A 12,664-nucleotide genomic window follows, 5' to 3' on the forward strand; every position below is an offset into this window, starting at 1 on the left:
GCCAGCACAGAGCCTGATGCGGGGCTCAAACTCACAAAACCGTGAGCTCATGACCTGAGCCGGAATCAAGAGTCAGACACTTGACCGACTGAGCCGCCCAGGCAACCCTCTACCAGAATCATTTGGAAGTAGATGAAGGAAGAGGTGCTCTAATTACAGTGGTTGTGACCATCTTGGGCTCTACAATAAGCACAGGCACAGCTCCTGGCTTCACTCATCAACCTTGTAAGTACTTGATATTGTGCTTCCTGATGAACCACCAGGTCTGTGAGGGCAGAGGCTGTGTCTGCCTTGTTCACTGCTATGCTCCATGCTTGAACACTGCCTGGCAGGGGTGAGTGCTTATATGTGTATATACATACATATATGTACACACGCACACACACGTGTGTGTATATATATAGTTTTTATTTTAGAGAGAGAGTGCATGAGTGGAAGAGGGGCAGAGAGAGAGAATCTCAAGCAGGCTCCACACTCAGCATGGAGCCTGACGTGGGGCTCGATCCCATGACCTTGGGATCATGACCTGAGCCAAAATCAAGAGCTGGATGCTCAACCAGCTGAGCCACCCAGGCACCCTGAGTGCTTCAATATTTTTAATAAATTATTAGACCCTTAGGGCTCTGTGCAGTTTAAGAGTGCCCAGGTAGAATACCAAGAAGATGGGGTTTGTGGAAAATCATGCAATGGTGACATATTTAATTTAAATGTAAGAATTTCAGAAATCACATTTTGTACTTTTCTCATTTACTTTAGTTTTCTGTGTATTCATTTTTTAGAACTCAGCTTATGGATCTGTAAGAACAGCTTGAGAACAGCCTTAGGACCTACCAGTCGGCTTGATACCCGGTTCATCATGATGCGCTCTGGAAGATCCATTGTGTTGGCAATGGTCAGGACCACAAGCTGGGCCTCCTTGTGAGTGGGCCAGTCAAAGAGATTGTACATTATGTCTTGTTTCTGAGTCCATAGAAGGTCGAGCTGCCATTAAATGGAGAGAGATGTCAAGATCAAGCATAGACACAGAGCCAGGGCCCAGAGTGAAGGTCTGTTACTCCTGCTTTAGCTGCATGTGCTTCTAGGGTCACACCACGAAAGCAGCAAGGAAGTCCGTGGATGCATGCCTCTCACCACCAAAGAACAGGCTCAGATGAATGAAGGATAAAAGAAGGGAGGCAGGACTCCCCCCACAACCCAGCACTTGCTCCTGGAACACCACAGTCAAGTACCATGCCACTTCTGCGGTGCTCCCGTGGGGACCTCCGTACCTCATCCACGAGCAGCACAGTGGTTTCCTGAGAGGACCTTCGGGTGAGGAATCGCTTTGCCAGCAGTTCTGCCGCATGGTTAGCTGTTGCCTTTTGGCCTGTCAGCTTCTGCAATGGGGGGAAAAGTAGGTGTGGTAAATGGTAAGGATTTTACTCCCCTGAGCTTGATGTTAAATTTGCAATGGAGTCTGGAAGCAATTTAGTCTGAGGACTTTAGTATCCTAAACTCTGCCTTCCAGTCTAGTCTCAACCTTAACCTGGAGGGACGAGAAGGTACCAAAAGAGATGACAGAGTCTGTGTTTGGAATGCAAATGAGCCACAGGCTGGTCCCAGAAGCCTCTTCAAAATCATTACGGCATGACTGTTTATACCTGGATATTACTTGTTCCAAGAAAAAAACTAATGAATACGAGAGTGAGGTTCAAACTCCAGCTACCTCTAATCCCTTTTCCAGTCTGCCACAGTACCTCCTGTGTACAAACAGTTTTTGCCATATTAATAAGTCCTGGCTTGCAGTAATTCATGTCCAGCCCCTAGACTTTAAGGTCCCTGATGTCCCTGCCTTCTTTGCCCATGCTACCTCATACAAAGGACAATACCTGGCACATCATAAACATAGAAATAAGCACAAAATTAAGTAAACCTTTCCTTTTTCATGTGCCACTAAGAAACTGTACTTTCCAAAAAACCCAAACAGCTTTACTCACCTGCAAGATTTGCACATAGACTTGGTGGGGTTCTGTCAGCTTCATGCCATTGACCTCGATGTATTGAAAGGGAGGAACGTCATTTGCTTGGGCTGCCTGCTGCAGGCAGCGTATCACCTCGTGCACAGTGGCAGTCTTCCCTGTCCCAGGGACCCCGGAGATGTACATGCACCTATGGCAAGAAAGGAGGACCTGTGGGCTAGGTCTGTGCCAGCTGCCTCACACTATTGCCAGTTAGAGGAATGGGGGATATGTGCTGAGGGAAGGACCCAGACCCCTGAAATGTGGAGATGGGGGCAATAAGGGCCATCCTTGGAAGCTAGTCAGAACAGGACCTGGTTATACAGAATCATTCATTCTACAAGCAATGCTGTATTTTCATTTTCTCTGAAAGACAGAATTTCTATTCCTATCGAATTACGTGGACAACAAAAGCTGCTTTAGAAGCCTTAAGTTTGAGCAACGATTTTGCCTGTTGTGACACTGGGGAGAGACCATTTGGTTGACTGTGACACCTGAGATGGTATATGCTAGCAGGAGCCTTCCCCCTGTCCGTCTTATCTGCCTCAGCAGGACTCACCCTCCCGTATGGTCAAGGAGTTTGCTCTCCACAAAGTTGTAGATGTTTTGGAATTCCTGTTCCCGACAGGGAAGAGTCTCAGGTACAGCAGAAACATGCAGCCTATAATTAGTGATAAATAAAGGAAAAGGAGGACTTCAGGAATATGTCACCATATGCTCAGTAACAAATGGGAAAGGATTATCTATAGTTTCCACATGAAACCCCAATCACAAATCCATGGGAATGCCTTCATTCTCAAATCTCTTCATTTCGCCTCATAATCCCTTTCTCCACCCAAATTACCTAACTCATAGGTTCTCATTATGGGTACATATCACATGGGGAGGTTTCCCCAAATCATAGGGATGGACCTCATCCCACAAGAGATTCTGATTTACTTGTTTTCTGATGATCTAGGCCTTATGTATTTTGAAAAGGTCCCTGCATAGTTCTAAAGGGTACCAAAACTGAGAAGCAGTGTTCTGACTCATCAGTCACCTTCTATCCCTGAGCAAGTGGTGGCAGTAGAACCTGCCTGTCCACATTAGCTCACCCAGACTTGAAGGGTTTCTTCTCTCTAAAACACATATGTTCATTTTATTCCCTACCTTTATTATGTATACAAATGACTAAAAATTACTTGTTTTTCTAAAAAAAATTTTTTTTTCAGTTTTATTTATTTAGTTTGAGGAAGACAGAGACAGTGCGAGTGGTAGAGGGGCAGAGAGAAAGAGAGAGAGAATCCCAAGCAGGCTCTGCACTACCAGTGCAGAGCCTGACGCAGGGCTCGAACCCAGGAAACCTTGAGATCACGACCTAAGTCAAAACCAAGAATTGGACGCTTACCTGACTGAGCCACCCAGGCACCCCACAAATTATTTGTTTTATGTGAATGAAAGCAGAGTCCCATTTCTGCCTATCTAAAGGGGGCCCATGAGCAGTGTCACCTCAGCCGGGCCTCCTCCAGTACGCTGGCTGGCTCCTGGGCGGCCAGGTTTCGGCTACGGATCTGGGGAGTGGCATGACGTGGCGTACTAGGCTTGGGCTGTATTCAAAAAAAAGATAACATATTTTAGAAGGAAAAAAAAACAAAGCAAAACAGCATCTAGGACACATCAGCAAATCTGGTTCCTGATGATCTGATAAAAAGAGAGGTGGTGAATTCCTCTTGGTTCCCTTCTGTATAAAGTACCATGGTTGTCGCTCTCTCCACATGGTATATACACTGTTCACAGGCCAAATACAATCTCTTGTTTCTAATTTACACATAGTATTAGGATTTGAAAATGTCAATCTAAGTAAAGACTGAAAGTATGGATTAAATACTATTTAAAGTATGGGCTAAATACTATTAAAATCTTATCCTGAAAGACAAGTTATTAAGAAACCCTAACTACTCTGCCCAATACAGGGTAGGGTCGGAGGTATAAACCAAGTTTGACTCATAGGCTTCTCCTCTAGATTTGGTTGAAAATTTGGTCAAACTTTAGCTCAGGACTTCCATAAACCACAGACTTGGAGAGACCCCACCAGATTTTTCCACTCCAAACCCCAAGGTCACTGTTCAGTCTGAGCTAACAGTCCTAGTAGTCTCCTTTCTTTCTTGCTACTGGCTCACTAGAGCAGGCCTGCCACCCCATCTTTATGGTCTTTCCACAAAGCATTCCCTTCTGTGGGGGCATTGCACCTACCCACCTGCTTCCCACCAGGCTGTAGGGTAATAACAATCTCTCCACCTCTTACTCAGACAGAAAGACCCTAACAGTTTTATATCTATTAAATACCCCTTGTTCTGGGTGGGACCCAGCAGATGCAATGAGAACATTGCTGAGCTATTTGCATAATGAGGAACTCCAGGTAAGATTACCCCTAATCCAAAGGAGATCTACTTGATTTTCTTCCCTGGAGGTCTTTTTTGACTTCAAGCCAAGCCCAATCACATTTCTCTTGATGTGGAAAAATGGAGATCAGCTCTAGGAAAAGTCTCCGAAACAGGCATTTCCTTAAAACAATATGCTCCATGAAAAAAGTTTCCTGATCAAAGACTCACACACTAATGCTCTCTTGAAAGATCACAGTAACATTAATAAATTAATGGCCTTGAGAAGTCCTATGACAATGAACCAATTTAACTGTGTAATCCAAACATTTCTCAAACACATTTGAACATGGGAAGACCCTCTTTTAATAGCTTTCAACATTCTGCTACAATTCCAGGAAGCAGAAGAGATGTCCATTTATCTCTTCCATCTTACGTTACACAATTCATTACCAACACTTCAGTAGTGCTCCCTGTTTCTCAGGTGAATCAGGGGGCACAGCAAAAACAACAGCTCTGGATTCAATACCCACTAAACACCTGGAAGAGGACTTTACTGCTATTTTGACCTTATTTAGTTGTCTTTCCAGCTTATCTCTTACTGTGGGCAAAGTATCCCATGATGGTAACTGAAACTACCCCTCAAAAGCAATCAGAACTGCTCTGATGCCAGCAAGACCCTGCATGACTGGCCCCGAGATAATCATCAACCTGACCTTTACTGCCCACTTGCACTTATCCACTCACTTTTGTCCCACATTTTCCTTGTATGAACCTGTTAAGTATTGCTGGCGTTTTGGACACAGTCTTTGAGATGCTGGTCTACTGTTTTCCCAGTGTTGGCCTCACTGAAATAAATTCCTTTCCTGTTTCACCAACATTCCTCTCTCTGCCTTTGAGATTTTGTCATCGGCGAGTGGCTGAACCTGGTCTGTTTGGGGCCCCCGGGCAGGTGCTCTTGCACCCCTGCGTCCCAGCTACACAGATTATGCATAAAACACTCTGCTAGTGTTTGTGGAAAATGTAGATATAGAGCCAAGTCTTGTTCCTTCCTCAAGAAGTTTGGCCCTTGGCTATTTGGTTCTGTATCTTTAAAAAAGATTTTTTTAATGTTTATTTTTGAGAGAGACAGAGACAGAGCATGAGAGGGCGAGGGGTAGAGAGAGAGGGAGACACAGAATCTGAAGCAGGCTCCAGGCACCCCTGGTTCTGTATTTTAAAAGGAACATGGATTCAGGGGTGCCTGAGTGGCTCAGTCGGTTGAGCGACCGACTTCAGCTCAGGTCATCATCTCACGGTTTGTGAGCTTGAGCCCTGCATCGGGCTCTGTGCTGACAGCTCAGAGCCTGGAGCCTGCTTCGGATGCTGTGTCTCCCTCTCTCTCTACCCCTTGCCTGCTCACACTCTGTCTCTTTCAAAAAAAACATTAAAAAAAAAAAAAAAAGGAATATGGATTCAAAATCAACTGGTTTCATTTTCAGTCCTAGGGTTCACTTAGGTCCTTTCCTCTATGAATATTCCAAGTGGAATAACTTTAGGTATGACAGACCTGTGCTCAGAATCCAGCTGTTACTAACTGTATGACCTTAGCCATCACAATTTTAAAATTAAGAGAAGGATGCTTCCTTGGAAAACAAATCTAAAAGAACCTTACAGTTTTCTTTGGTGTCTTTGAGGGGGTCTGTAAGGATGACTTCATGGAAGAGCATAGGTTCCTGGACACCCTACTGGATGTTCTCCTTGGAAGGGGTGGTGTGGAAGTCTCTTCCTCTTCACTGCTAGAGTCTGAAATCTCTGCTGCCGGCAGAAACTCATCCTCTTCTTGGTTACTTTTACTATTACCTAAAAACCTGAATGGTGGGACACATTATTTTCTGATGTTCAGTGTCTAAGTAAGAAGTTCCCTAGTAGGTCAGTGTGGATTAGAAGTATTACAGTCTTTCCTGCAACCAAGTAACAAAAGATGTGCTCTGCTTCTTGGGCCCTTGCTACTGTGATGCTCTGCTAAGGGCTTTATTTATATTATCTTGTTAAATTCCTCAACAACCTTGTGACTTGTATTTTGTCATTCCCATCTTGTAGAAGAGGAAACTGAAGCTTAGAAAGGTTAAGTAACCTTCCCAAGGTTACATAGTACAACAAAGCTCAGGTTCAAATCCAAGCTGCCAGAATCAAAGTTCATTCTTTTAGGCACTTCACTAAGTCTTGCTGGGTGCAATTATGAAGTCCTGGGAGCCACCTGATCCCAGGGTAGTGTTTCTTGCCGCTTTCAAATTATGACATTTATGTGAAATTAACATAATCCCAGACATACTTAGTAAAAGGTAAATCTAACAGAGTAGCAAATAACAAAAAAATATGCCAGGCTTTAAGAAATAAGATTATAGATATCATAGATGGTAGTGATAAACGTTTTCTGCCTGCTAAGGAAGTCTTACCGAAGCTGCTGCCTAATCCGATTCAAAGTCAAGAGAGAACTCTTTCTATGGATCCGATGGGGGGTAGTGGTAGCTCCATCCTGAGCCTCTGGTTCTTCTGCCTCCCTGCAAGATATTACAGCAAGATTACAAGAAATGGTTTTGAGCACTAGGAATCAGTGGCAGCATCCGAAGTAGTCAAGGGGACTAATGGGTTCCTATTCTTTTTTTTTTTTTTAATTTTTTTTTAATGTTTATTTATTTTTGAGACAGAGAGAGACAGAGCATGAATGGGGGAGGGGCAGAGAGAGAGGGAGACACAGAATCGGAAGCAGGCTCCAGGCTCTGAGCCATCAGCCCAGAGCCTGACGCAGGGCTCGAACTCACGAACCGTGAGATCGTGACCTGAGCTGAAGTCGGACGCTTAACCGACTGAGCCACCCAGGCGCCCCGGGTTCCTATTCTTTTTACAGCTACATTGGAGGAACCAATAACACTCTGCGAAAATGTTTATAATCAAAGTCTGACTCAAAAACAAAGTTTAACTAAAGCTTATCATTTAAATCAGACTCGTGCCCTTCTCAAATACAGACCAGAGTATACTAATCCCAGGCAGTTTCTTGTCTTTGTTGATTCTGAGGTATTGATGGATTTCCTGTCCAGTCTCAAGGTTAGCAGAAATGTAGCTACATATTAAATACAAAGCATTTACCAAGCAAACCTATTATTGACCAGGTGCTGGAGTCTCTGAGCAGGAAATATTGAAATGTATAATTTCTGTCTTGTCACATTATTTGTGCAGCCCATTATTTACAAACATTGTCTAGTGTCAAACTGTAAAGTTTGTTCTAGATGCATTATCTTCTTGTACTATATGTATTTGAGAACAGTTTCTAGTTAAAAACAACAACAACAGGGGTGCCTGGGTGGCTCAGTTGGTTGAGCATCCAACACTTGATTTTGGCTCAGGTCATGATCCCAGAGTCATAGGATCAAGCGCTGCATCAGGCTCCGCACTGAGTGTGGAGCCTGCCTAAGATTCTCCCCCCGCCTCTTGTGATCTCTCATTCTCTCAAACAACAAGAACAACAAGAACAACAACAAATCCAACCCAACAGACTAAGAAACTGACTGTTAATATGTAGCGAAGAGCCATACCAGGACTGTGAAGCAATCCAGGTTTGGGAAATTATCTTCCAGAGCAGTGACCCCCCCAAATGACAGCTAGGTATATCAGAATCATCTAAAAAGCATTTCTAAATGCAGATTCCTGGGCCTCACACTTGGAGATTCACAATGTCTGGGAACAGGCTCCAAAATCTGTGTTTTGGAAAGGCTCCTGGGTGATTCTACAGCAGTCAGATATGAGATCTGCTGCTCTAACTTTAGCAACTCTGTCCCACACATTTCACATCATGTGAAGGATCTCAATTTGCTCTGTGGGATGCAGGGTAACACCCCCAATCACCTCTTTTTGATGTTTTCTGGTTTCAGAACCACAGAAGGCACCGAGGATTTCCAGCCCCCCCTGATAGGGGTAAGTGTTCTTTCCTCACAAATCTCTGTGGTTTTCAAAGTTGGGACTCGGATTCTCAGGATCCTGTGATAGTCAGGTGAAGCCTTCTTGTCATTCTTGGCACATGAGCTTTGAATCTCTCCAGTTTTCTGCGGGGCTTTCAGAGCTGGAGACGAGGTATGAAGTCTATCAGGCTGAGACCTCTTAGTAGGTGAGGTGATTTCAGAGAGGGTCACTTTTCGTTTACTTCTTCCAGGAGAATCCAACGAGGCCCCTGAATTCTGCTGGGAAATCCTAGTGTTGGGTGTCCTAGGGAAACCTAATCCCAAGAGAAATCACCAGAGATGATGTATGAATTTTGTAATAAGCACTATTAACACCCTCAATCTCATTCTAGCTAAATTCATCCCCTGAAGTTACACAAAGACATGCGCTGTCCATATTTGTAATTACTGCATGCTTTCTTTCCCCAGGCCAGGAAGCTCTTATTATTTTTTGTCTCTCCTAAATTCCATGGATAATTTTCCTGGTTAGAACCATAAGTCAACCGTTAAATCAGCTTTTGTGATTCAGCAATTTCCCTGAAGTAATCTACCAAAACAGTGGTTCTTAACCAAGGGTGATACTGCAACCTCTCAGCCCCCATTCAACAGCATTTGAAACAATTTCTATCAGTAGCTGCATTCAATAACACCAAGGCCTAGATTTTTCTTAACTCAGATTATATCTATCCATAGAGATGAGATGGATCCCTGGGGGCAATCAAATGGGTTCTGTGAATGCACAGACCCACATTTGGATTTGCCCCTTTACCATGACCAAAGGCACCAGGAACTCAGCCATTCATTCAGATATCAGCAGAGCTGTAAAAATGGCAGGGTGTGTGCCAGGTGATAGGAGAAAACAAAAACTGAATGAAACTCAATCCGGGTCCCTATTCACAGGATGTTCTAGTCTAACTGGGGAGATGATACATGTCAATGTCTATAATATGAAGTATAATCATCCTAAGCACCTAAGTGCTAATAAATATGGCTTTTGAGATAGACCTTGAAAAAAAGACAAGATTTCAACAGAGTTGAAAGGGGAGGGAAGGGGGCATATAGGGAGAGAATAGATCAGATCGATGTGAGTGAAGACAACAAGGCAAGAAAGCACTGGGCACAGAGGAGTTCACTTTAGTCACAGCACATTTTTTTGTTGGGAACAGCTGCAGGTAAGGTGAAGGAAGCCATCTATACCTGTGTGATGAATATGAGGGTAACTCATATCTAGATTGATATAAAAATGTTCCAATGTCCTGGTCTCCTTCATACCTCATTTTCCCATCTTTCTGTTAAAAACAATCTAAAAATTTTTCATCATATCCTCTCTCCTCTAATTATGTAACTGTTTCAAGTCTAAATTTCTTACCCCAACTGTCAAGGTCCTGCAAATTCAACAGTCAAAAAAATACCACCATTTATTTCTAAATGGCAATGTTGCCAATTATTTCTTTAGTAATCTTCTGGTATTTCCCAAATGTTTTACAAATTTATATTCAACTCCTAAATATAGACTGTACTAAGGGGCTATCAAGAACACAAATAACTTATGCCCAACAAACTTGGCACATACACAAAGAATTCAGGACTAATGACACATAATAGGCTGAGCTCTCAGAACCGCCATGAAATGGCTTCAAATACATTAGAAGTGAAAAAAGTAAGATGAAAAGGGATATATCCAGTATGCTACTCTACTGGATAAGAAAAAAAAATTATATGCATGTTTTAGTATATGCTTATGTGTGTGTGTCTGTCTGTATGTGTGTATATATGTATGTATGTATATATGTGTATACACACACACACACACATATCTGATTAAAAAAAAAGAAAAAAAAAAACACACAGAAAAAACAAACCAGAAACTAATAAAATTGATTACCTACAAAAGATGGAATGGAAACAGGGTACAAGGGCAAAGAAAGGAATGGGTCTTCTCTGAATACACTTGTTTTAAATAGCTTTGACTCTTATTTTACTGTTTTGCATGCTTAAAAAAATTAATCACAGGTGGGAAAGGCCCTAAAATTAAACAGAAATAAAAGAACCTAACTGCCTATCACCAATAATATAACCATCAGAGGGAAAAGAAAAAAAACAATCAAAATAACTTTACTCCCTCAGTGGGATATATTCTAAAGGCATAAAGAACTGCAAATAAATTTTGAACTTTAGTTGGTAAGTTAACTACTGGTAGTAGTATTGGTATAGCAATCGTGAAATTACTTTGTACTGGGATTGCTCCTGAGAACCAAGGCTCTTCTTAAAGAAGGGAGATACAACTATGGAATATGGGAAGGTGAGGAAGAACCCTGTGGTATAGATTAAAAGTATCAGTATGAATTTAAGAGTTTTAAAATACGTATTTCTTATCTCTTCTACAAGGATCTAAAAGCAAGGTCATCTTAATAAGCAAAGCTTTCAAAGATATAGGGCTCAACATTACTAATCATTAGGGAACAATTACGTAACAATGACATCCCTCACATCCATGAGGCTGGCTACTATAAAAACACAGAAAACAGCAAGTGTTGGTGAGAATGTGGGGAAATTGGAACCTTTGTGCACTGTCAGTGAAAATGTAAAATGATGCAGCTGCTATGGAAAACAGTATGGTGGTTCCTAGAAAAATTAAAAATACAACCTAACATATGACCCAGCAATTCCACTTCTGGGTATATACCCAAAATGAAAGCAGACACTTGAGCAGATATTTATACACCCATGTTCATAGCAATAAGTTACAATAGCCAAAAGGTGAAAGGAACCCAAGTATCCACTGACAGATGAATGGATAATCAAAATGTGGTATATATATACTATAGACTATTACTTAGCCTTAAAAAGGAAATTTTACCTCAAATAGCCAAAGCAATCTTGAGAAAGAAGAACAAAACTGGAGGCATCACGCTCCCTGATTTCAAACTATATTACAAACCTATAGTAATCAAAACAGTAGGGTATTGGCATAAATACATACATATAGATCTGTGGTACAGAATAGAAAGTCCCAAAATAAACCCCCACACACGGTCAATTAATTTACAAAAAAGGAGCCAAGAATATACAATGGGGAAAAGATAGTCTCTTCAGTAAATGGTCCTGGGAGAACTGGACAGCCACATGCAAAAAAAAATGAAATGGGACCCTATCTTCCACCATACACAAAAACCAACTCAAAATGGACTAAAAATTTGAATGTCGACCTGAAACCATAAAATTCCTAGGAGAAAACGTAGGTGGTAAGCTCTTTGACATTGGTCTTGGAGATGATTTTTTGGATCTGAAACCAAAAGCAAACACAAAGCAAAAATAAACAAGTGGAACTACATCAAGCCAAAAAGTTTCTGCATCAACAAAATGAAAAGGCAAATCTATGAGTGAGAGAAAATATTTACAAATCATTTATTGGATAAGGGGTTGATATCCAAAAAAGACAAAGAACTCATATAAGTCAACAGCAAAAAGACAAACAATCTGATTAAAAAATAGGCAGAAGATCTGAATAGACAGTTTTCCAAAGAGGACATACAGATAGCCAACAGGTACATGGAAAGATGCTCAGTATCACTAATCATCAGGGAAATGCAAATCAAAATTAGAAGACAACACGTCGTATCTGTCAGAATGGTTATTATCAAAAAGACAAGTGTTGATGACATGGAAGAAAAGGAACCCTCATGCACTCTTGGCAGGAATGTAAATTGGTATAACCACTGTGGAAAACAGTATGAAGGTTCTTCAGAAAATTAAATAGAAATATCATTCAATCTAGCAATTCTACTTTTGTGTATTTATCTGAAGAAAAGGAAAACACTAACTTGAAAATGTATGTGTACCTCCATGCAGTATTAGATACAATAGTCAAGATATGGAAGCAACTTAAGTATCCATCACAGAATGAATGGATAAAGATACATACACATAAACACACACACACACACACACACACACACACACACACACAGAGGAATATTTTTCAGCCAAAAAAGGAATAAAATCCTGCCATTTTCAACAACATGAATGGAGCTTCAGGGCTTTCCACTAAGTGATATAAGTCAGAGAGAGAAAGACAAATATCCTATGACCTCACTTATATGTGGACTCTAAATTTAAAAAAGTGAAAAAACAAAAAACAAGCTCATAGATACAGAGAACAGATTGGTGATCATCAGAATCAGGGGATGGGTGAAATGGGTGAAGGAGGTGAAAACTTACTAACTTCCAGTTGCAAAGTAAGTAAGTCATGAGGATATAGTGTACATGGAGATATAATGGCAACTATTGTTAAGAATACAGTTATTGCATATCTGAAAGTTGGTAAGAG

At 41.5% G+C, this 12,664-nt stretch overlaps 1 protein-coding gene across 4 annotated transcripts in view; it reads right to left on the reverse strand.

Moving 5' to 3' along the window:
* The window catches only part of ORC1 (origin recognition complex subunit 1), a 54,628-nt gene that overhangs the window by 8,165 nt on the left and 33,799 nt on the right, over positions 1-12,664 (reverse strand). For all 4 annotated transcript variants that reach the window (XM_042951307.1, XM_042951308.1, XM_042951311.1 and 1 more), the window contains 8 exons: positions 8,243-8,609; positions 6,796-6,900; positions 6,012-6,207; positions 3,486-3,583; positions 2,557-2,658; positions 1,977-2,148; positions 1,269-1,376; positions 832-981 (listed from right to left, as the gene is read on the reverse strand). In XM_042951307.1, coding sequence (XP_042807241.1) covers positions 832-981; positions 1,269-1,376; positions 1,977-2,148; positions 2,557-2,658; positions 3,486-3,583; positions 6,012-6,207; positions 6,796-6,900; positions 8,243-8,609 — 1,298 coding nt within the window. The remainder of the gene's footprint in view (positions 1-831; positions 982-1,268; positions 1,377-1,976; positions 2,149-2,556; positions 2,659-3,485; positions 3,584-6,011; positions 6,208-6,795; positions 6,901-8,242; positions 8,610-12,664) is intronic.

Source organism: Panthera leo, chromosome C1 (assembly GCF_018350215.1).
Source record: "Panthera leo isolate Ple1 chromosome C1, P.leo_Ple1_pat1.1, whole genome shotgun sequence".
Lineage (NCBI taxonomy): Eukaryota > Metazoa > Chordata > Mammalia > Carnivora > Felidae > Panthera > Panthera leo.